General features: G+C 30.8%; 1 protein-coding gene and 2 non-coding genes across 3 annotated transcripts; 1 reads left to right on the top strand and 2 right to left on the bottom strand.

Moving 5' to 3' along the window:
• Positions 1-5,064: 5,064 nt before the first annotated feature.
• Positions 5,065-5,147, bottom strand: TRNAL-UAA (transfer RNA leucine (anticodon UAA)). Its single transcript has one exon. It is a non-coding gene; the product is annotated as a tRNA-Leu (tRNA).
• A 13,039-nt stretch (positions 5,148-18,186) lies between these two features.
• LOC131651062 (zinc finger BED domain-containing protein RICESLEEPER 2-like) lies at positions 18,187-23,168 on the top strand. The gene is made up of 7 exons (XM_058920739.1): positions 18,187-18,483; positions 18,579-18,704; positions 18,789-18,881; positions 20,835-21,903; positions 21,983-22,099; positions 22,243-22,982; positions 23,130-23,168. The coding sequence occupies exons 1-7, from the start codon at positions 18,187-18,189 to the stop codon at positions 23,166-23,168; spliced, it is 2,481 nt and encodes an 826-aa protein (XP_058776722.1).
• TRNAL-UAA (transfer RNA leucine (anticodon UAA)) lies at positions 19,096-19,178 on the bottom strand. The gene has a single exon. It is a non-coding gene; the product is annotated as a tRNA-Leu (tRNA).
• Positions 23,169-24,585: the final 1,417 nt, after the last annotated feature.

The raw sequence follows: 24,585 nt of genomic DNA, 5'->3' as shown, positions 1-24,585 counted from the left end.
CCTTCGTATATATGATCTGGTAGACAATGGGGAATTGGAATTTCAACAAACTTTGTACAAATTTTTATTCTTTTTACAAAGATTGTATACGTAGCATTACTATTGATCATGAACCAACTGAAAAACTCATTTGGAGCAGTTTCCCTAATGGTATATATTCGGCCAAGTATGATTACAGGTGGCTGGATCGGGCTTCCACACAATATAATGCACTTGCTACTTCTTGGAGTTGGATTTGGCGATTTCTAATTATCGAAAACCTAATGCGTTTCTGTTGCCTAGTGATGCATGCAAGGTTGTCTTCCTATTAATGCCTTCATAGGTCTACGTTATCTTTGTTGGAACAAGTTTGTTTCTGCAACTAATCCTTGAGTTTTGATGATAACAAGTATACAATGTAAGGAAAAAAAATTTGTACTCTAACTGTTTGTTAAGTGTTCAAGATCTGATACTTAGTTCTGGACTCTAGGCTAACAAGTTGTGGATTATGGACTAGTGAAAGTTCTGGTCTCTAAACGAGCAACTCTGAACTCTGGACACAAGCACACTCTAAACTAATGATGAAACAAGATGAGTTTACAAGCAAATATGCTTCTGAAAGCATCGAGTCAAATCGTGAAAGGATCTTATTCAGAATGACTCTGACTTAAGATTGTGAAATCTCAACGTTCTCAAAGCTCTGAAGACACTCTAATCAAGCTTTAACATTTTTATTAGAAGCCTCTAACTCTAAGAGTTAACTGAAGAAAGGAATCGACTCTAAACTCTGATCAAGCTTCAACAACTTACATTCATAAGCATCTGACTCAAAATGTTATCACTGAAGGAAGATAGAGTGGAAATATTATAATAATACATAATCTTTATTATCTATGATACTTTGCAAAAAAAACTATGTGTTAGTACCAACTTTTTAATACGTCTCATCCTTCCTTTCACTCCTGCTAGTGTCACTCTACTGTAGTTCTTCTTACAAAGAAAACACAATTGTTTATTTTGATTATTTTTTAATGAAGATATATGACATCGTATTTGAGTGGAAAACACAACATACTCTATACAATTATGGGAAAATGAGCATTTGCATCATCATAAATATGGAGAATTTACAGCTTGGATAACATCAACAAGCATATCTCAACATACAAGTGGAAAATGTCAATCGATTTTCCATATTTGTAGAAGTAGCATGGTTTGCAATCACTTCTAAAACAAGACGAATATCTAATATTTCAAGAAAAAGGTTTTCAAAAGAAAAGGGTGCACAAAAGGCACAAAAGTTTGAATGAGTTTAATTCTTTTTTATCTTTTTGAAATAGTTTGATATGCTTAATATGTCTTAGCATTTATTCAAGAAAATATTTGAAGATCACTTGACAAAGTCAAGGTTTATTATGAATAGTTTCAAGTTTGGACACAATAAGGCTTTTGAAAAGAGGGAGAAGATTTTGAAATTTAAGAAGATGAGCAAGAGATAAAGGGACTATCCTAAAGCATAAAATAAAAGTTAAGGAAAAGAAAAATATAACCACCAAAGAATAAAACACTTGACGATAAGTCAACATAAGATTCCTTTACTTTTGGATTGTATCAACAAAAGCATCAGATGAATCTTAGAGCATCTTATAAGCAAGCCATAAGCACATGAATATCTAAAAGCCTCAAATAAGAGCAAAGTATTAGGACAAGTCACATACATCAGATGAATTAAGTTTCCTTAGATAAGTTCAAAGGCTTCAAGGTATCAGATAAACCAAGATGTCTTAGATGAAATTTATCAACCAAGTAGAATTCTCATTGTATCAGATGAAAACTCCAAGTCACACTTAACAATCCCTGCATTAGGTAAAACACAAAGCAACAGACAGATAAAACCCAAGGTATCAGATGAAATCCTAAGGTCTCAGCTAAAAGTCCCAGGCTCAAGTAGATGGTCTAAATGAATCTTAGGTCTCAGATGAAAATCTAAAGCAAAGGGTCTAACCTAAGTTCGAAATTCTAAATCTCCATAGAAAAGGATAGTAACCATAGTCCAAAGATTAAGAGTCAATTTTTTTAGAGTTTTTCCTTTATTAATGTTTTAAAGCAAAAATAAAATGTACAAATGGACAAAAGGAAAATAAACATTAACATAAACATAATCATAAAAAAAATAGTATGAAATGTAATTCTAAAATTAAATTGCAAGACTTAATGGCTAAAATTAAAGTGCATAAAGTAAAGTTAGAACAATAATATTGTTAGTGTTAGTAATGATAATTAATCAACCATTTCGGGATAATTTAGCTCTATGTTAAGCAATTGTAGATGTACTTATTTTGTTGATTTTGTGTCGAATTTCATCCTTGGTGAAATGAATAAGAACATTGCATTATATGTCCTTGTGTTTAGATGATAATTCTTACCCTCAATAGTCGTAGTATCAAAAAGTAGCTTTTGAAGTATTTTTGGTGGTTCATCAAGCATTGGTAGTTTAACTTTTTCCTCCATGACAACACCGGTTAAACTTTGGCATAGTTTTTTTGTCATGATTTAGAGTGACGTTCTTGATACCCTATGCATGCCTCATAAAATTGGCATTGCCATATAGGATCTCCAATATCAGAAAAAATTGTGCCATAAAACATAGTTATTTATTATGTAATTTATATGATATGGATATGACAATGATATTAAAAAAGGATAATGGTACAAAGAAAAAAATTACCTTGCAGGTGGTCCTCAACTAAAGCATCATCTTCATTTAAATAACATTCAGAATTGTTTGCGTTGGTGTTATCAAAACTAAAGTATCTTGAACTCCATAATGTCTATCATAGTTACTTGTTTGGAGATAACTTGAATTGCCAAATAACTTGAGCGGTACCATTTGAGTTGAGGAGGTAATTAGTATGTTGCGTAGGAGCTGTTAGAACTTGTGTTGGGATCTACTGCAAAACATGGACAAGAAGAAGATGAAAACGGTACAATAAAGGTTGCACAAAATATATTCTAAAGTGTGTGTTTACACTAAGCTTTAGGTTCGATTCGTCTCCACCAATTTAGGAAAATTGGATGCAAATGGCTTAACCGACGAATCCCCTTCAGAATACTTTGAAAACCTTAACATGAATCACACATCCACATTAAGCATATCGATCAATGATGTTTTATCGAATAAAGTTCTCTCATTTTTTTCCCGTGCACTAGAAAAATAAAAGAATGACTTAGATATAATTTTTGGCACTTGAAATATGGTGATTTTTGTATGTTTTTAAGTCTACAAATGATTTCTATTTATAGAGAAATCCATGCCACTTGGTGAACAGAAACAACCCTTTGAAATATTTTGTTCATTAATGGTTACATTGCTTCAATTGTAAATCATTACACCTTTTCTCTAAAAGGCCTTTTTTAACCATTGCAACTTTTCAATTTTTTTTTGGAAATTTCTCTCACGGGAGCAGTGTTTTCTTTCTCCTTGTGATTTGAAACATTTTTCTATTAATTAGTGTAAGTTTTTTTCTTTCTAGAAATGACTGCGGGTTTATCTTGATTATCCATGGTTGTATGGTAGAAAATTCATATATAGTAAACACTTGTAAAATAACGATTATTGACTTTTTTTCCAGATTATATTGAAATTCATGTATCGGTTGTAAAGTTGTGGATTGGCAGAAAACTTGAAGTTAGTAACTATACCGGTAAAAAAATGAAAATATTATTGTAACAATTGGAGGAAAATATGTTGACACATGGGTTATGGTGTATTAAAATGTGATACACAAATATTTTGGTGTTGTTTATTAGAAGAAGATAAGTTGAATTCCATATGGTTTCAACATCAAGGATAACAACAACTTTGTATGTAACTTTTTTCTTCATTGCATATTCCATAAATTTGGCTAGTCTTCTAGGAGAAGATTTGACATATTTAACCTCTTGAAGGATTTTTTATGCAACTTTTATCCTCCTTCAATCCCGATTTTACAATTAAATTCAAGATATGCGTACAACAACGTATGTGGACAAATTCCCCATTCAAAATAAGATTTTTCCAAGACCCCATGCTTATGCTTAGATACTAATCATACAAGTGTTTGCAGATGCATTGTTAACCGTTATGGTCAAGATTTGACTCAACCCCCAACTTCTTATGTAATCATCAATATATTTCCCAATCATGTGACCTGAGTGCCCCGTGATTTGACAAAAGTTGATGATTTTCTTATGCATCTTCCACTCACTATCCATAAAATGCATGGTCAAACTCATGTAACTTAAGTTTTGAGTTGAAGTCCAAGTATTAGTGGTCAAACAAGCAAGAATTTTTTCAATTTCTCCTTTTCCTCAAGGTAGAGCGCCCAAATATCACGCCTCAATGTAGACCGTGATGGGATAGAAAACCGAGGTTGCAAGGTGATTAATAGCTTTCTAAGCACTTCATTCTCCACAAAACAAAATGGAAGCTCAGCACACACAAATGTTTTCACAAGTAGCGCTTGATAATCCTCTTGATCTAATTAAGAATAGTTTGGCGAACAAACTACTTTCCCTTCTGAAGTGGTTTTTCTCCTTTTGTTTGGTTGGGTTTTATCATTATCATAAATAGTACATCTACCTAGATGAGTCCTCATACCACTTGTTCCATTACTATACTTAATTAAGACTCCATAGTATTGACATTTACCTTTTTTCTCATGACCTTTCACTATGGTGAAGTGGTTCCACATATCAGACCACAATTGGCGCTTTTTTCATTGGGATGTGGTGGCAATATAGTTACTTCACGAGGGCCAACCCAGGATAGCATTACATAACATGAAAAATGAAGATGAAGCAAGTTGAATGATAAATAGTATATGATTTTGTTACCTTCAGTTTTGATTTTGAGTTCCTTCTCTTTGATTATGAACCTTTGATTGTGAGAGCAAGCTTAGATTATTCACCAATTATGGGTTTGACGATTTGGAATCTTCACCAAACATCATGTAAGATTATATTGTATGAAATGACATGTTCCAAAATAAATGTGATTTGAGTATCAGAACTAATAGGTAGATTGATAGAATAAATTGGTAAAAATGCTGGCTGTGGGGTTCGAACCCACGCGCACTTATGTGCAGAAGATCTTAAGTCTTCCCCCTTAACCACTCGGGCAAACCAGCTACTTGTTAACAATTTGTATATATGTATATAGTATATATATTTTTATTTTTTCACTGAAACAATTTAGAAATAAAACAAATTTTAAAACATTCGCATTATTACAATTCCATAAATCATGATAAAAATAAATCTCATATCCACATCAAATTAAATCTTCTCATATTCAGTGATCTTAATAGGAAAACATTTTGCATTTATTTTAACATAAAAAACACAGTGAATTGTCTATTCAACTTCAAGATTAGAGTGTGTAGACATGGAGATTGATGGTCGAGACTCCGCACAAAGTCAAGCACCAGCCTAGTTGCGTAAAAATATCAAACAATGATCAAATAATCATTTTTCTAATGCCTGGTGAAAATAATTTGGTCAAGATAAATATAAATCATTAAATAATAGAAACGTACATAATCTACTTATTGAGGAATCATCCAAAGGATAAGGATTGTCTCTCGTGGCTATTTCAATGGAGAAAATAATGTGAAAATATTGGCCATTAAATCATTTTTTAATATTTTATTTTGTTTGAATAAGAAAATGAAGAGATCATATTGCACTGGACATAAATGTCACTGGAGATCATCTACACTCTTCTCGAAACATGTCCAAGTGAAGTGATGTCCAATCAAAGATACATCAATCAACCCAAATTCATAAATAAATTCATTAAAACACATAAAAAATATTGTCTCGCTCAAAAAGCACCACTATCTTTTATTCCCCGTCATAACTTAGTTTAATTAAAAATCACAACAAATACATCATTTAAGACTCTTATTTGCATATATGATATTTCTAAGATGATTTTGCATGTATCTATTCCCACCATTGTCACATGGATCATATACATTTGTTAGTACCATTATTTCATCAAACTCTCATTTCCAACCACCACTAAGAAATGATTAATACACATTGAATACACTACCTGCACCAAATTAATATCCTTATGCATATTAAGAATCCTTATAAAAGAGAATTTTACGTCATTTCATCCCCGTAATACTTCACACGTAAAATCATATGTAATTTTCATCTTAGTTTGCTATATACAAACTAAACTCAAACATCAATGTTTTAATGAAAGATATAACCTGTCTCTTTACTTCAAATCACTTAACTCGTCTCCTCCATTCAACCTTTAACTTTGTCCCCCTTTTCTTATTCTCTTTTTAAAAAACAATACCCCTATCTCTTTAAGTTATATCATTTTTTTATTGTCTCAACCTTAGGTTCATTTTCTTTATAGTGAATTTTTTATTAGTCTCCCTAATTTTTTGTGTACCCTAATTTTCTTTCAATATATCAGTGTTTTTATATATTAAAAAACTTTTAAAAAAAATCGAATATATATATTTTTAATATTTCTAAGGGCATCTCAAATATTTGTTTATTGTGGAACTCGCTTTATATTTCATACATTATTCTAGAGGCCTCACCTCACAATGCCACACGATATGTATGCAATTCCACACATTTATCTAAGAATTAAAAAATTATGTAACAATGCTAGAGATTAATGGAATGAAATTACAAAATGGCGTCAAAGTTAAAATTGACATCGAACCATAACAATGATCTTATTATGATTTAAATGATTCACATATACACTTAGTTAGTCGCATTTTAACTTCTTCTTTTGTTGAAAAAAGTTATAAATTGATATTCTGATTTTCACAAATAATTTTTTTTAGAGAGAATATTGTGATCATATGCGATATGATTAATGGCTCTATTATCTAAAATTCAAGGCTTAGTTAACACAAAATTATTTGAGGCATCAAAGCGGTATTATTTGAAGAAATCTTAGTTAATTGGCGAGCTGGTTGCTAGAGGTGCTTTGTATATAACTCAAATGCAAATTGAGATGACTCTAATGTATTTTCAACAAGTAAAGACCTAGATACAGTAATTGACAATTTTGTTTGAAGAAAAAGTCTGATATATTTCTAATTTATCCTAAAAGCCTTTTGTTGGTTTTGTAAAATAGGATGAATATATATTATGGTAAAAATATCTTAAGTATTCCCCCTTAACCTCCCGAGCAACCCATCTATTTGTGGACAATATGTATATATTTATATAATTTAAGTATTTTCATTTTTAAGTAGAACTAAAACAAATTTTTAAACAATCTTATTATTACAATTCCATAAATTGTGACAATAATAAATCTCATCTTCACATCGAATCAAATCATCATCTCATATGCATAGATAGTTAATAGAAAAAAATTTGCATTTGTTTTAACACAAAGAAAAGCACATTGAATTGTCTATTTTACTTCAAGATTAGAGTGTGTAGACATGGAGATCAATGGTTGAGACTCCACACAAAGTCAATCACAAGCCTAATTGTACATAAATATCAGACAATGATCAAATAATCCTTTTCTAAGGCATAATGAGAATTTGATAAAAAAAAAAAGGCATAATGAGAGTAATTTTGTCAAGATAAAGATAAATCATTAAATAATAGAAACATGTGTGATCTACCTATTAAGGAATCATGCAAAGGATAAGGATTGTCTCGGGTGAATATTTAACTGGAGGAAATAATCTAAAATTTTGGCCCTTAAATCATTTTTAAATATTTTTATTTTAATTAATTGAGAAAAAATAAAGGGATCAAATTGCCCTGCACACAATTGCCACTAGAGATAATCTATCCCCTCATCCAAACATGTCCAAATGAAATGATGTCCAATCAAATGTACATCTATCAATCCAAATTCATCAATAAAATCATTTAAACCTTAAAAAATATCTCGCACAAAAAACACTACCATCTTTTATTCCCCATCATAACTTAGTGAAACTAAAAATCATAACAAATACATCAATTAAGACTCTCATTTGCAGATTAATATTTCTAAGATGAATTCGCATGTATCTATTTCCACCATCGTCACATGGATCATATACATTTGTTAATTGTTACTACTATTATTTCATCATACTTTCATTTCCAACCACCACTAAGACTTGATTAATACACATTAAATATTCTACATGCACCAAATTATTGTCCTTATACATATTAAGAATTCTTCTAAAAGAGAATTTCACGTCATTTGATCTCCGCAATACTTCACATGCAAATTAAAATCATATATAATTTACATCTTTGTTTACTATATACAAACTAAATTTGGACATTATTATTTTAATTAAAGATAGGGTTAATTATGTTTTTGTCCCTATAAAATTAGCAAATTTTATTTTTAGCCCCTGTTAAAAAATGACATATTTTGATCCCACAAAATTATTATACACGTAGTCTTAATCCCTACTGCTAAACTAATGTGTATTTTTTAATGATTATTTTACAGACAGTTTAGAACGTTATAAAAAGTTTCTCGAAAAAAATGAACTCAATATTTGATTTTTAAGTCGAGATTTGCATTACTTTTATCATTATCTTTTGAAATTTAAAAAATTCATATTTAATTCTTCTCATTTTAAAATATTATATAATTTAGTAAAAAAAATATTTTATCGTATTCTAAACACGTATGATAAAAATTATTTAAAAATTTAAGGGTAATTTAACCGTTTTCAAAATTTTGAAAAATAAATGGGACTAAATTACATGCATAAAAAATTTGAAGGGACTAAAATATATTATTTTTTATAGAGAATAAAAATAAAATTTGAAATATTTATAGGGACCAAAATCAAACTTAACAACCTCCCTCTTTTACATTAAGTCACTCAACCCTCTAATATGATAATTCATAATTATTATTATAATAACAGTTTCTCTTTGTAATAGTCAAATAACATAGGTAACACCCCACTAATAATATGTGTCTAAATTATATCAGATTATCAGTAAGACATTAAATTTTTGACATTGAGTACATACAAAAGCTGACAATTACATAATAGAATTGTATACATCACAAATTTATAGCTAAGAATGTGGACAACTAATATATATCAAAAATATAAATTATTTCCAATCAAAACACATTATAGATCAAATTAAAATAAAATTAATTAGATCAAATTAAATATTTAAATATATTATAAATAAAATTACTTTTTCCAATCAAAATATATTTTGGATAAAATTAAAATAAGGCTTAAATGCACTTTTGGTCCCTGTAAGTAAGCGAGTTTTTGATTTTCGTCCCTATAAATTTTTTTTGTCTAAGTCCCTATATTTCACTTTCGCGTTCGTTTTAGTCCCTAAAATCAAAAACCGCAGGAAACCTGCAGATTTTCCTGCGAATTTTGGCTTTAGGGACTAAACCATAAACAAAAAGTAAGATATAGGGACTGAGACCCAAAAAAAAACTTACAGTGACAAAAATAAAAAACTCGCTAATTTACAAGACCAAAGGTGCATTTAACCCTTAAAATAAATAGTTTAGAGTCAAAGTAATATTGGAAATAAAAAAATTGTGATAATAATTAAATATTAAGCATAATATTACATTATTTATAAAAAATAGAAAATATTTTCAAAATATTATCTTTTTCTTTAATTTTAAAATATTGAGTTAATAGACAAAAATTCATTAATGTGCTCTTAATATGGAATTAATAAATCTTAAGTGTTAATTAAATATGGCGATTGATATTGATAGTTCTCATTTTTCACAATAAATATCAAATCTCATCAGATTAGCTCCCTATAAATATATATATATACCGTACTGGAACCAGAATTGGTGTTGATTGTTTACGTGGGACTCGGGGAAATAATGATGTCATTTTCAATATGATGGTGCACGATGGACCTGCAAGATTAGCATTCCAATCCCCAAGTTAACTACAGAGTCCAAGATGAGTATAGTGAAAAGTGGAGATTAGAAAGTGTACCCTGGATCTTATGTGTACTAAATATATACCTTGAATCATCTCTATTATGTTTATTCTTGATTAGGCCTTCACACTGGGCCTTTGGTTGACCCAAAACAGCTACCCCCAAGGCTTCTCAGGTGTTTACTAGTCGGGAAGTATTTTAAAGTCGTGGTCATCCTCTATTGGTTTTAAACGATCATAACGAGAAACTGGAAGGTCATTGAAAAGTTACCAAAGTAATAAGGAGTGTTAGTTCCACTATTTTGGGGCTGACAACAATTTTGCTAAAACATGATTCTTGAGAAATACCGAGCAAGATGTCACAACATCTTAATTATACTGATACAATAGAGTTTGAGCTTATATTGAAGATAGGTGTTCTAAATAGATGTCATGACATTCTGAACCAGAACATCAGTACGGGCTAGATTTGATTTGATTTTGTGATATTTCTTTCATATATATCTCAATAATGTTCGCAGGTTAAGAAGATTCAATCTGAAACTATATAATCAAATGAAGTCAAAATTAAAGTTTCTGAAATTGGTTGATTGGACAGTTTAGGAAACTTGAAGATTTTTTCCAAGATTAGAAGAGATTTCTCTATATACTTGTTGCAGTTCTCAGTGTGTGTATCAAATAATATTTGGGCAAAGGTTACGAAGCCCATGGACTGCTAAAAGACTATTTAAAGAGAAACCTAACCTAATGCAAAATAACTTTCACAATTGTAAAATTAGGGGAAGTCTTGGGTCTGCAGTTTTGAGAGTCTCTTGTGTGTATGTAAGTCACCCTTGTACATTTTGATACTTGTGGTAGACGTTATGTTCTCACTCAGAAGCCTTTAGGTAATGAGTTAGTTAGTATTCTCACTCTTGAAGCTTTTAAGAAAGAGAGTTGAGTGTTGTTCTAGATCGAAGCTTTTATGCAAGATCAAGTATTGTTCTTGGTTGAAGTTGTGAAGCAAGACTAAGTATTTTGTTTGGCAAAATGATCTTCTTATTATCACTAGGTTGTGATTAGTTTTGTCACTAGAATTGTGACCCGTTTTGAAACAGTAACTTTGATTGGGACTATTTGTTTATCACTGCGGTGATTGTAGGTGAGAAGTTAACTTCTCATATCTAGATGTTGATTTCTATGTAGTAGTTGCACTAGATAGGCATTAGGAGATAAGTTGTAAATTATGACTATTTAGGCTTTGAACTAATATTGCTACAGTGGATTTCCTTTCTGGCTTGATAGCCCCCATATTAGGTGTTGTTGCACTGAACTAGGTTAACAATTCCTCTATGTTACTTACCATTATGCAAGTGTTTTCTGCATATTTTTTCAGTTTGGTAAATATGTATTCTGTCAGTAGATGATGTCAAGACATTTGTCCTGATATTGGTGTCTGAGTTGAGATATTGATCTTAACTTGTGATTTATGTTGGTTGCCATTAAATGATTTATGTGTTTGCAAAAGTTACAGGTGAATGTTATTGTTTTGTATCAAGAGAAGATAACATAATATTTATATGGATGTCATGTTATGATGTTGAGACATCAGTATTAACATGTGCTGACCGACCATGTATCAGAGAATTTCAAGGAGCAAACACATTAACTGGTTTCCCATCATTGAAACGTTTCGCTGATGTTTCACACGCATGGCTTTAGGTTTGCAGGTTAGGGTATGGTGCTTTCCCCTATAGAATTTGAGTGCACTTGAGTTCCTTTGCATTTCCTAGGTAAAATCCAACCGTAGATTTGTAACTTCTAGTTTATATAGTTTTGGCCAGTTGTTCGACATCCTCTATAATTAAGGCCTTTTGGATTTTGGGAAAACTTTCGTCATTCTTGAAAGTCATGTACTATTAACAAGTGTGATTTTTCTTACCCAGAGAGTTTTTTCTTTGATTGTTTGTTTTTCCTAGAACAAAGCTTCCCATTCCGCATTTACATTTCCCTTATCATTAAAATATGATCATTCTAGGTACCTTCCTTACCCTGAATTTGATTCATATTTCCAGTATTTATTTTACAATGGCAAACACAAATGATCAACCCATATGTTTGTCTAGCAGTTTCGGGAGTAGTGATTATTCTCCTTTAGTTAGGGCATGAATTTCTTCTAGTCCATATTCTCATTGCCTAGTTAAAATTCACTTAATTCCCGTAGTTATACTTGTATATGATGACTTTGATTCGAAGAAGCTTTCTAGTGATCATATGTGATATGATTAAAGTCTCCCAAAAGCCTTTGGTTTTTGTAAAATAGATGTCAAGACAGTTAGAAAAAAAATAAAAAAGTGTTGGTTGTGGGGTTCGAACCCACACGCACGTATGTGCAGAAGATCTTAAGTCTTCCCCCTTAACCTCTCAGACAAACTAGCTACTTGTTAACAATTTGTATATATAGTATAATATTTCTAATTTTAAATAATAGAATCTAGAACTAAAACAAATTTTAAAACAATCTCATTGTTACAACTCCAAAAATCGTGACTGTTAGTTTTCTGATTTTAGAGTTGGCTTTATTTTTGTAAAATAAATAAAAGAACTTGTATGTGTAAATATATAAGAACAACAGGTACAATAAAGAGTCCCCCTAGAATGATAGAACATGTTATGTTGGAGAAATTCAACATCTGGAATAACATGTCACATGGGATGTTACGACATCATGCCGAGCTGAAGTGAAGGATTAAATCTATGTGATTTAATTATAACAGAAGATTGCAGAATATTCAGGGATATTGTGCAAATTAAATAAAGGTGTGATATATTATATGACAGGTCTGAAGAATCAATATGAAGATTTGAAGAATCATTCAGGCAAATCAAATCATAATATTGAAGATTATATAGTTTCTAATTATAGAGATATTCTTGGAAACTAACAAATTGAAGACCTTGATTGTAGCAGAAGTTACTACAATATTGTAACAACAAATCTACTATGATTGAAGGCCCAAATCCAGTTGGGTATAGGTTATAAATAGAACACTTTGTAACCTAGAAAAGAAGGACAACCACCGAGTAGAAAAGATGTAAACTTTAGGGTTTGTCAAGGTAAACCTCCCGGCCTGTGGGAAGGTTACCTATGTGATCCTCGAAACCTGTAGGCAAGAGGGGTATTTTTCTTGGAGGAAGCTTTGAAGTAACTCCAGGTTCATGGTCATAGTCAAGGTTCTTGGCTAGGGATTATCATGGAAGTGTGTCTTCCAAACTATTCAATAATTGAGATTAGAAGGAGATGAATATTAGGTCGTTGCTACAACTCCTGAGACTGGAGAACTATACAATATCATTGCGATGATTGGAAGTGGGATGGGGATATTCCATATCTAGAGAGGACCTAGGTATAAGGGTCATTGGATAGGGATTAAGTAAGGGGTTAGCTTGGGACAAGTTTAACTCTGAATTAATACTGCTGATAGTGGACTTCATTCCTGGCTTGGTATGCCCCCAGAGTAGGTGTGATTTCACCGAACCGGATTATCAATTTCTGGTGTCTTTTATCTTTCATTTTGGCATAATTCTATGTATATTCTTTGCTGTTGATTTTTGACAGATCACATGTCTTGACATCTTTCTCGACATCTGGATCTGTTACGCCGGAATTTCAGTGAAAAAAGAAATCCCATCTCCATATTGACTCTAATCACCTCACATACATTGATCATTAAATAGCAAACCCTTTTTGCATTTATTTTAACACAAAGAAAAACTTATTGAATTATCTATTATACTTCAAGATTAAGGTGTGTAGCCATGGAGATCGATGCTCGAGAATTCACGCAAATGTAATCATATGCACAAACATACAAAAGTATCAAACAATGATTAGATAACCCTTTTCTAATGGCTAGTGAAAGTAATTTGGTTGAGACAAATGCAAATTATTAAATAATAGAAACATGATAAATCTACTCATGGAGGAGTCATCCAAACACGTCCAAATAAAATGATGCTCAATCAAAGGCACATCAATCAATCAAGATTTATTGATAATTTCATTAAAACGCAAAAAATTGCTCGCACAAAAAACACCATTATCTTTCATTATCCGTCATAACCAAGTTAAACTAAAAATCACAATAAATATATCATTTAAGGCTCTTATTTGCAAATATGATATTTCCAAAATGATTCCACATGTCTCTGTTCCCACCATTGTTACATGGATCATATCCATTTGTTACATCCATTATTTCATCAAACCACTTTCAATCAACACTGATTAATACACTTTGAATACTCTACATGCACCAAGTTAGTGTTCTACATAGTAAGAATACTTCTAAAAGAGAATCTAACGTCATTTGATCTCTGCGATACTTCATTCGTTTCAAATTATAATACATTTTAGGTATTTCACACAAATTACGAAACCTAATTAATTTTGTACGAGAAATACAAATTATGTATAACTTTACAACAATGTTCTTCAATAACTACAGAGGAAAGAGAAATTAAAATAATTGAAAGAAGGAATAGTAATAAATACTAGAGGGTTTATTAGGGGGAAAATTAGCGTTGCATTGGAATTGTAAACTGACTTATAATTTGGACAATTTTTTTTTACAAAACGTGTTACGATTTAGAACGAAGGTAGTAATAATTTTTTAGTTCAGATCCACTCCAGTTTTAAATTACTCTAGTTTCCAGTTTCTTTTTCCGATGCATGACACTTGGCATAAATAAATTTAACGGTTCGTATTTATAAGTATTAAATTTAAAATCCAACATCTCTCTTCACCATATCTTCCTAGTCACCACTATTGTGTTGCTACTGTTGAACTCGTCATCTTTGTTAACAATAGTAAACATATATAAAAATAGAGAAAGACCATTTGGCTTAGGGTTTCAATAGAATAAAACAAAAGTGTAGAATAAGGGTTACACCATAGTATAAATACAAAAAGCTAGAAAGGACCGAACTACCCTTACAAAGATACAATAAACCAATATAATAATATATAATAATAATAATAATAATAATAATAACTAACATCAACCCTCAAACTCAAGATGTATTAGCAGAGAGCATCGAGAGTTTGTCAATAAAAAAGCGAAAGCTTTTAATGGAATGTATCTTTGTAAATAAATCAGAAATTTGTAGAGCGGGAGAGACAAACGGTAGAATAATCGCCCCATGCTGAAGATGATGACGAGTGAAGTGACAATCAATCTTAATATGTTTGGTACATTTATGAAAGACCGAGTTGTGGGCAATTTGAGTGGCACTTTTGTTATCACAATACGTAGGATTTGGTTTGGAAAGAATGACACCCATATCAGAAAGTAACCAACACAACCAAACTATTTCAGTAGTGGTGGATGCCATAGCACGATACTCAGCTTCTGTAGAAGAACGAGATACAATATCTTGTTTCTTACTCTTCCAAGAAATAAGAGAGTCTCCAAGAAAGACACAAAATTCTGTAGTAGACTTACGATCTGTGGGGTCTCCAGCCTAATCAGCGTCAGAATAAGCACGTAGTTTCAATAAGGATAATGAGGGAAACAGAAGGCTCTGAAATTGGGTTACCCCGAAGATAACGACATATGTGAAGAACAGCTGCCCAATGCACTATAGTATGAGAGACAAAAAATTGACTAACAGCATAAGTAATATCTGGTCTAGTAATTGTAAGATACACCAAGCTGCCAACCAATGTATGATATACGGTGGGATCAGGAAGGGGAACACCGTCAGAAATTGAACCACACGTTGCTCTTCTCTTTGATCACTGTACGCTTTGACAACTTACAATTCAGTCGATTCCATAAGAGCCAATTGAGACCACAAATTACTCATAGTTGAATAGAATTCCCGAATGGTCATAGATTGAGCATACAAACGTTTCAAATGGTCCCAAACCTCCTTAGCGGTATCATATTTTGCTAATTGCACGCATATTGATTGAGAAACATAATTATTGATCCAAGTAAAAATCTTAGAATTACTAACATCTCATGTTTTGAACAATTTTGCATATTTTCCTTCATCCTTTTTATCTGTAGGTTTAACAGAAGTTCCATCAACATAACTCCGCATCCTTTTTCCTTTCAAAAAAATTTTCATTACGTAACTCCAATAAGAATAATTTTCTCCATTGAGTTGGACACTGATAGATTGAAGAGAATCATCTTTATCATTACTCATTATAGTCTAGTATGAGATAACCAAAATACCACAATTAAACAAAAAATTACTCAGCAATTGTATCAAAGGTTAATGCTCTTCCAATTATCAATTTTTCTTATGAATAATTAAAGTAATGAAACAAGGTACATGGAACAATAATAAGGTGAATTCTTATCTACCCAACTCAAAAAGTTGGGTAAATTTACCTTCAGTGTAAAATATCTTGGAAACAACAAATAATTGTATTATTTTATAATTAATTAAATATATTAAAATTAAATAGGATCTTGTGATTGGATGAATATACACTACCTAACTTTTTGTGATGGGTAGAGAAGTTGTCCCCCAATAACAATAACATAGTCAAAGAATCCCAAGGTAAAATAGAACGTCAAACAGTACCGTAACAATACTATTCAAATGAATCACAATTATCTAAAGAACCACCATTCACGTTCATAAAAAAAAGAGCAACAAATTTAAACTAACCTCCAATAAATTAGCCAACCTTAATTTCCAATATATCACCGTAAAATTCCAACAAAACAACACCGAAAAGTCAATACTCTAACAAATCAACATCGTAAAAATCACTTTAATTAAATCTGAAATCAAACTAAACTCTAATACCATATTAACAATAGTAAACATATATAAACATAGAGAAAGACCCTTTGACTTAGGATTTTAATAGAATAAAATAAAGTGTAAAATAAGGGTTACACTAGAATATAAATACTGAAAATTAGAAAGGACTGAACAACTCTTACAAAGATATAATAATAATAATAATAATAATAATAATAATAATAATAATAATAATAATAATAATAATAATAATAATAACTAAACCCATCTTAATTTCTCGCCACCATAAATTTATTCTCCATTCACCATAAGCCTTCTTCTCGACCAGTGTTCTTAACTCAACCTTTTGCTTTTACTCCACCGTCGTGTTCTTTTGTTTAACAATTTTCTCCCTTCTTCAATTTGAAGTTTGAAGTTTGTTTCATTGAACTTAAAAATTGTTATTGAAGAATAAGCGGATTTGATTGTAATCAATTTTAGTATCTAATTTTAATATTCAATTTTAGGGATGAGAAGTTTTCCAATTTTATATTGTAATTTAGGATGGTTGGATTTTAATTTTAGAGAAAAGAAACTTCTACAATTTAGGATTTTATTCAATTGTAGGGATTTTAAATTTATGAAATTAAAAATTATTTGGTTGAAATCAACAGCATAATAATGCAAAATGTAGATTTTTTTGTTACTGCATCAAATGGATGAACAATAATCTTATCACCACCCTATGAGATAATAAATTACGGTTTTATTAATTTACCTACATGATCATTCAATATGAGAAAATACAATACTAGCTAACATGTTTATGAGGGAGAAAGAATCTTAGAACATATTCACATCACAACTCTTTTGTCCTTTTTTGTCAAAAAAAAAAAAAAAACTCTTTTGTCCTTTTGAATATAAAACAATTGATATATCATTTATCACAATCAATTTTATAGTAGAATATTCTAGTTATAATATTTGACACAATTGAAGGGAATTTGTAAATTATATCATCACTAATGAAAATTGTATTGAAATCTTAAAAGCTATCAAATAAACCCACTTAAATATAAATGTGTTATCTTGCCATGCTAAATGCAGAAGCACCACCACATGAAATCCTTATAAGCACCACCACATAAAATTTGTTGTATACAAGTGTCAGTTGTTAGTCTCATATTAATTGGAAAAATGGAGGTTGAGCATTTTAAGTGAGAGGACTCATACACCTATCACTTTAAGATTTTGGGTGAATATGTGGTGTCTCTTTCATTTGTGTATTGCTCTTGATTCAATGTGAATGCCCTCTGTGATGACCTAACATTGGTATGAGAGCTCTTGGTTAAGGACTATTTTACTTGTTTAAATGATGGAGTCAAATACAAAAATGAAGATATTATTGTTGAATGGTTCTAATTACCGTTTATAAAGCAACTCCAAGTCACGATACAAGAATATGGAGTGTCATTATTGTCACAAAATAGGATATGTAGAAAAGTTTATTATCAGTGGAAAATGGATAACAAAGGCAAGAAAGGTAAGTCTAAACAAAGAGATCATGATGATGATGATCGTGTTACTACTGCTACTAGTGACGATCTTGTCATTCTCTGTGATCATGAGTCTGGTAATCTTGTATCAGATGAGAGCATGTGGATAATTGACAATGGTAATATATTGCATGTTACACCAAGGAATGATTTCTTCACATCTTATATTTCTGGTGATTTTGGAGTGTGGAATATGGGTAATGATGGTGTATCTATAATTGGTGTTGGTGATGTTTACTTGCAAAGCAACATGGCATGGCTGGTAAAAATACTAGAGTATCTTTCAAGAGCCATCCTCCCTCAAGGAAGTCAAAGTTGCTTTAATTGGTATATTTTGATGGTTGTAGTCCATTAAAGGTCAAATCCTTTAGTGGTGCAGTTTATTTTGTTACCTTTATTGATGATTGTTCCATGAAACTATGGGTTTATGTCTTGAAGACAAAAGACCAAGTGTTGGAGAATTTCCAAGAATTTCATGCTTTGGTAGAGAGGAAAATATGCAAGAAGCTAAAATGTGTTAATTCTGATAATGGTGATAAGTATTGTGGACCATTTGATGCCTCTTAGAAGTATCATAATATTGCACATGAAATGACTCCTCCTAAAACTCCTCAATTGAATGGTTTAGCAGAGAGGATGAATCGAACACTTATTGAGAAAGTAAGGTGTATGCTCTCTGAAGCTAAGTTGCCAACTAATTATTGCATTTGGTTTTTGTAAAATAGATGTCAAGACGGTAATCAAAAAATAATCAGAATCGAACATTAATTGAGAAAGTAAGGTGTATGCTCTCTGAAGCTAAGTTGCCAACTAATTATTGCATTTGGTTTTTGTAAAATAAATGTCTAGACGGTAATCAAAAAATAATCAAAAATGCTGGCTGTGGGGTTCGAACCCACGCGCACTTATGTGCAGAAGATCTTAAGTCTTCCCCCTTAACCTCTCGGGCAAACCAGCTACTTGTTGACAATTTGTATATATAGTATACATATTTCTAATTTTCAATAGTATAATCTAGAACTAAAACAAAATTTAAAACAATCTCATTGTTACAACTCCACAAATCGTAACAAAAAGAAATCTGATCTTCACATCGATTCAAATCACTTCACATCCATTGATCATTAAATAGCAAACCTTTTTACATTTATTTTAACAGAAAGAAAAACATATCGAATTGTTTATTCTAATTCAAGATTAGAGTGTGTAGACATGGAGATTGATGCTCGAGAATTCACTCAAAGTCAATTACACGCACAAACGTACAGAAGTATCAAACAATGATTAGATAACCCTTTTCTAATGGCTAGTGAAAATAATTTGGTTGAGACAAACACAAATTATTAAATATAATAGAAACATGATCAATCTACTCATGGAGGAATCATCCAAACATGTCCAAGTAAATGATGCTAAATCAAAGGTACATCAATCAAACCAAATTTATCGATAAATTCATTAAAACGCACACACAAAATTGCTCGTACAAAAAACACCATTACCTTTCATTACCCGCCGTTAGGGGTGGGAATAGGCCAGGCTTACTAACAGGGGCCTACGGCCTGGCCTATTGAAGCCTGGCCTGGCTTGGCCCGTTTAACAAAAAGGCCAGGCTTAGGCTTTTTGAAAAGCCTATTTAATTAAATAGGCCAGGCTTAGGCTATTAAAAAAGCCTATAAAGCCTGACAGGCTGGCCTATATATGTATATTTATTTTTAAAAAAAATATTATAATATAAAATGCATTTATTGTAAAATTAAAAACCCTAAGTCAGTACCATATACATCCAAATTCCAGAGCCGTCAAATATCTTTTTGAAATCTCTAAGCTTTTTCTTTGTATTCAGTCCACTAATGGAGCAAGAGGTAAGAATCTTTGAATCTAAAATTGTTTTTTATTTGTAATATATTATTGATGTCTTGTCGAGTTACTGTAGGAAAGTATTTTATACATAACGTGATAATTTTCTTAATGCCGATGTGTATATTCTGGGTTCTTGTATGAATTAGTAATGTAAGATAGCAATTTATATATAACTTGGATTCTTGTACGGATTACTAAAAAGTGTAAAAGGGCAATTCAATTGATGCGGCAAGTCGGCAACAACCGGTATAGCTAGGGTAGCCGCCGGCATAACGATTTATATATATTCCACTTGTGTTTAAATTAGTACTGTATGAATATAAAATTGTAGTTAATAAATTGGTACTGTATAATATAAAATATCAAATTATAATTAGTATAAACATCATAGCATATCCCAAGTCAAATCCAGGAAAAATCATAGCACCTTGGTTAGAAAATTATTAAATATAAAAGTACCGTTTATTTGGAACATTGTATTAATATATATCCCATCATAGAAGTATAAATTGATGGAGTACTGCATAAAAAAAGCAATACTGTAATAATAAAAATATAAGATAACACCTTGTTTGGTAAATTAATTTTATTTATACTTTTATAATTTTATTTATACTTTTATAATTTTATTTATACTTTTATAATTTTATTACTTTTATTTATACTTTTATAATTCTATTACTTGATTAAAATTACTTTGATGTTTTATTTTAAAATTTATTTTAATTCATAATTGTTCAATGTTTTTAGATTGACAAAATGTCTTCTTCAATAGAAGTTAACGAAGGTAATGAACATGTACAAGTAGACTTGCCCGTTGAAGAAAATGAAAAAGATACAACTCAAGCAAAAGAAGTACAAAAAAAGAGAAAGAGACCAAAAACATCCGAAGTATGGCAAGATTTTGACGAAGTTGAAGTGGCCGAAGGTGTGATGAAAGCTATTTGCAAATACTGTAAATTAAAGTATTCTACAGGAGGGAAAGGATCTAGCACTAGTCATTTGAAAAGACACTCTGAAAATTGCATGCACAAGAAAATGCATCAGACTGTTGAAAAGAAACAACCTGTCATTCCATTCAAGCCTTCTAATTCCGCTAACCCTTTTATGAGTTCTGGTGTTAGATACTCTAACGAAAAGATGAGAGAAGTAATTGCAACGGCTATCATGATTCATGAATATCCTTTTAGTATTGTTGAGGATGACGTTTGGATGTGGGCCTTCCAATATGCGAACTCAGATTTTCATAAGGTTACGCGGAAAACTATAAGAAGTGATTGTTTGGCACTATATGAGAGGGAAAAGAAAATTTTGAAGAATTTTTTAGAAAGTGTAAGCAAGATTAGTTTGACTACAGATATGTGGAAATCTACTCATCAAGTAGCTGAATATATGGTTATTACAGGACATTTCATTGATGCTGGATGGAATCTCCAAAAAAGAGTTTTGAGTTTTGTGAAAGTTCCTGCTCCAAGGCGTGGTATTGACGTGGCTGATGCCATTTATAAGTGTTTGAAAAACTGGGGGATTGAAAATAAGGTTTTTTCTGTATCAGTTGATAATGCTTCTTACAACGACTCGTGTTTGAGATGTCTCAAAGAGAATTTATCCCTAAGTAGTAAGTTATTTTTAGGTGGCTCTTTGTTTCATGTTCGTTGTTGTGCTCATATATTGAACTTGTTAGTACAAGATGGTCTTAGTAAAATTAAGAGTATTATTTACAATATTCGTGAAAGTGTGAAATATGTTAACTTCAATGATGCGAGGCTGAAGGCATTTTGTGATGTGGTTGAGCAAAAGGGCTTGAAAGATAAAACTTGTAATTGATTGCCCAACGAGATGGAATTCAACTTTTGATATGTTGTCAAGTGCTCTGAAATTTAAGATTGCCTTTGCAGCCTACAAGGAAAGAGAACCTCACTATGATTTTGCACCTTCTCTTGAAGAATGGAACAAAGTTGAGAAAGTTTGTAAGCTACTAGAAGTATTTAATCTTGCTACTCATGTGATCTCAGGTAATGTATCAACTAATTCACTATTATTATTATTATTATTAGAATTATTATTATTATTATTGTTATTATTATTAGAATTATTATTATTAATGAATTTGACATTATTTAAAAGTGTGTAATATAAATAGTAATTTAAAATTCAGGTAGCGAGTACCCGACTGCAAATTTGTATCTGGCTGAAGTTTGGAGGGTGAAACAAGTAATTGACAATGCAATTGAAGACGAAGATCTCTTCATGAGAGAAATGGCAGGTCCAATGAAATTAAAGTTTGACAAATATTGGGGTGAGTGTAATATGTTAATGGCTATTGCTAGTGTTTTGGATCCTAGGTGCAAATTTCATATGGTGAATATATGTTTTCCTAAAATATATACATCTAAAGAAGTTTCTGATGAGAATATAAAAAAGTTTAAGACTTCATTGGAAGAAATCTTTGATGAGTATGTATCTCTAAATTTGGAAGAGTCTTCATCCGTTCTTAATTCGGAGAGTAATAATTCATCATCTTCCCAAGTGAATAAAAAAATTGTCACTGGATTTGACCAAATCATGAGCATTCTCCGTGAAAAAGAAGCTGTTCCACCAATACAGTCAGAATTGCAATCTTATCTTGGTGAAGGTATTTACATTCCTAATGATAACAACGCTTTTAGTGCATTGGATTGGTGGAGGAACAACAGCTTGAAATATAAAATTTTGTCAAAGATGGCTGCTGATGTATTAGCTATTCCAATCTCAACTGTGGCATCAGAGTCCACATTCAGTGCCGGAGGTAGAGTTATTGATGAATATCGCTCTAAACTAAATGAAGAATCTATCGAAGCTTTGATATGTGGTGGAGATTGGTTCCGCCACAAGTATAATATAAAGAAAAAGTTGAAGGTTAGAATTTCTTATTTAACATCTTTTTAATATTACATTTTTAGAATAATATATTTTTAATCTTATTTTTATAATATTATAATTTTTTTAATATAATAGTTTATGTTCATTCAGTAACTAATATGTATTTCTTTTTTTTTTTTGAAGGTTGATGAGAAATCTATACAAATCACTTTGAAGATTTGATTTGATTTTTGCTGCTTCTTGAAACTTTGAGGATTTGATATTCCTTTTTATAACTTGTTTTGTAGTACTTTTAAATAAACCAAAATGTATTGTTGAAATTAAAATTAGTTGTATTTGGTGACACTTTATGTTACTATCTCATATTATATATATATATATATATATATATATATATATATATATATATATATATATATATATATATATATATATATATATATATATATATATATATATACATATCATTTTGTTATCTTTTTTAAAATTTAATTTAAGAAAAGCATGTATCTTAGTACAACATTTGGATTGTTTAAAAGGCCTTATTGTATAATAGGCTTTTAAAAAGGTTATCGGGCCAGGCCAGGCTATTAAAAAGGCCAGGCCAGGCCTAAAAAAAAGCCTTTGATAGATAATAGGCCAGGCCTAGGCCTTTGAATTTTAAAGTAGGCCAGGCCCAGGCCTTACAAAGCCTGGCCTGGCCTGGCCTATTCCCACCCCTACCCGCCGTAACTCAGTTAAACTAAAAATCACAATAAATACATCATTTAAGACTCTCATTAGCAAATATGATGTTTTCAAGATGATTCCGCGTGTCTTTATTCTTGTTATATGGATCATATCCATTTGTTACTTTCATTATTTCATCTAAATTTCATTTTTTAACCACCGATTTGAATACTCAACATGCATCAAATTAGTGTTTTACATAATAAGATTCCTTCTAAAAGAGAATTTCACGTCATTCTATCGCTGCAATGCTTCACACGCAAATACACTCTGAATACTCTACATGCACCAAATTAATGTTCTACACTGCTGATTTAGTTGTAATTAATTTTAGTATGTAATTTTAAGATTCAATTTTAGGGACGAGAAGTGTTGCAATTTTAAGATTGTTGGATTTTAGTTTTAGAAATAAGAAGCTTCTACAATTTAGGATTTTATTCAATTGTAGAGATTTTAAATTTATGAAATTAAAGATTATTTGGTTGTAATCAACAGCAGATTAATATTAATACAAAATGTTTTTTTTTTCTTTATGTTACTGCAACTATACTTTTTCTATTTATTCCACCTTTGATTTTCATATTTTTGTTACTGCATCAAATGGATGAACAATAATCTTATCACCACCCTATGAGATGATATATTATGGTTTTATTAATTTACCTACATGATCATTCAATATGACAAAATATAATACTAGCTAACATGTTAACGAGGGAGAAAGAATATTAAAACATATTCACATCACAACACTTTGGTCCTTTTGAGCATAAAACAATTGATATATCATTTATCATAATCGATTTCATAGTAGATTATACTAGTTCTAATATTTGACTGTAATGAAGGGAATTTGTAAATTATATCATCACAAATGAAATTTGTAATGAAATCTTAAAAGCTATCAAAT

This window comes from Vicia villosa, linkage group LG2 (assembly GCF_029867415.1).
Source record: "Vicia villosa cultivar HV-30 ecotype Madison, WI linkage group LG2, Vvil1.0, whole genome shotgun sequence".
NCBI classification, from domain to species: Eukaryota; Viridiplantae; Streptophyta; class Magnoliopsida; order Fabales; family Fabaceae; genus Vicia; species Vicia villosa.
Note: the sequence above shows the minus strand (reverse complement) of the source record. Positions and strands in the feature narration are given on the sequence as shown.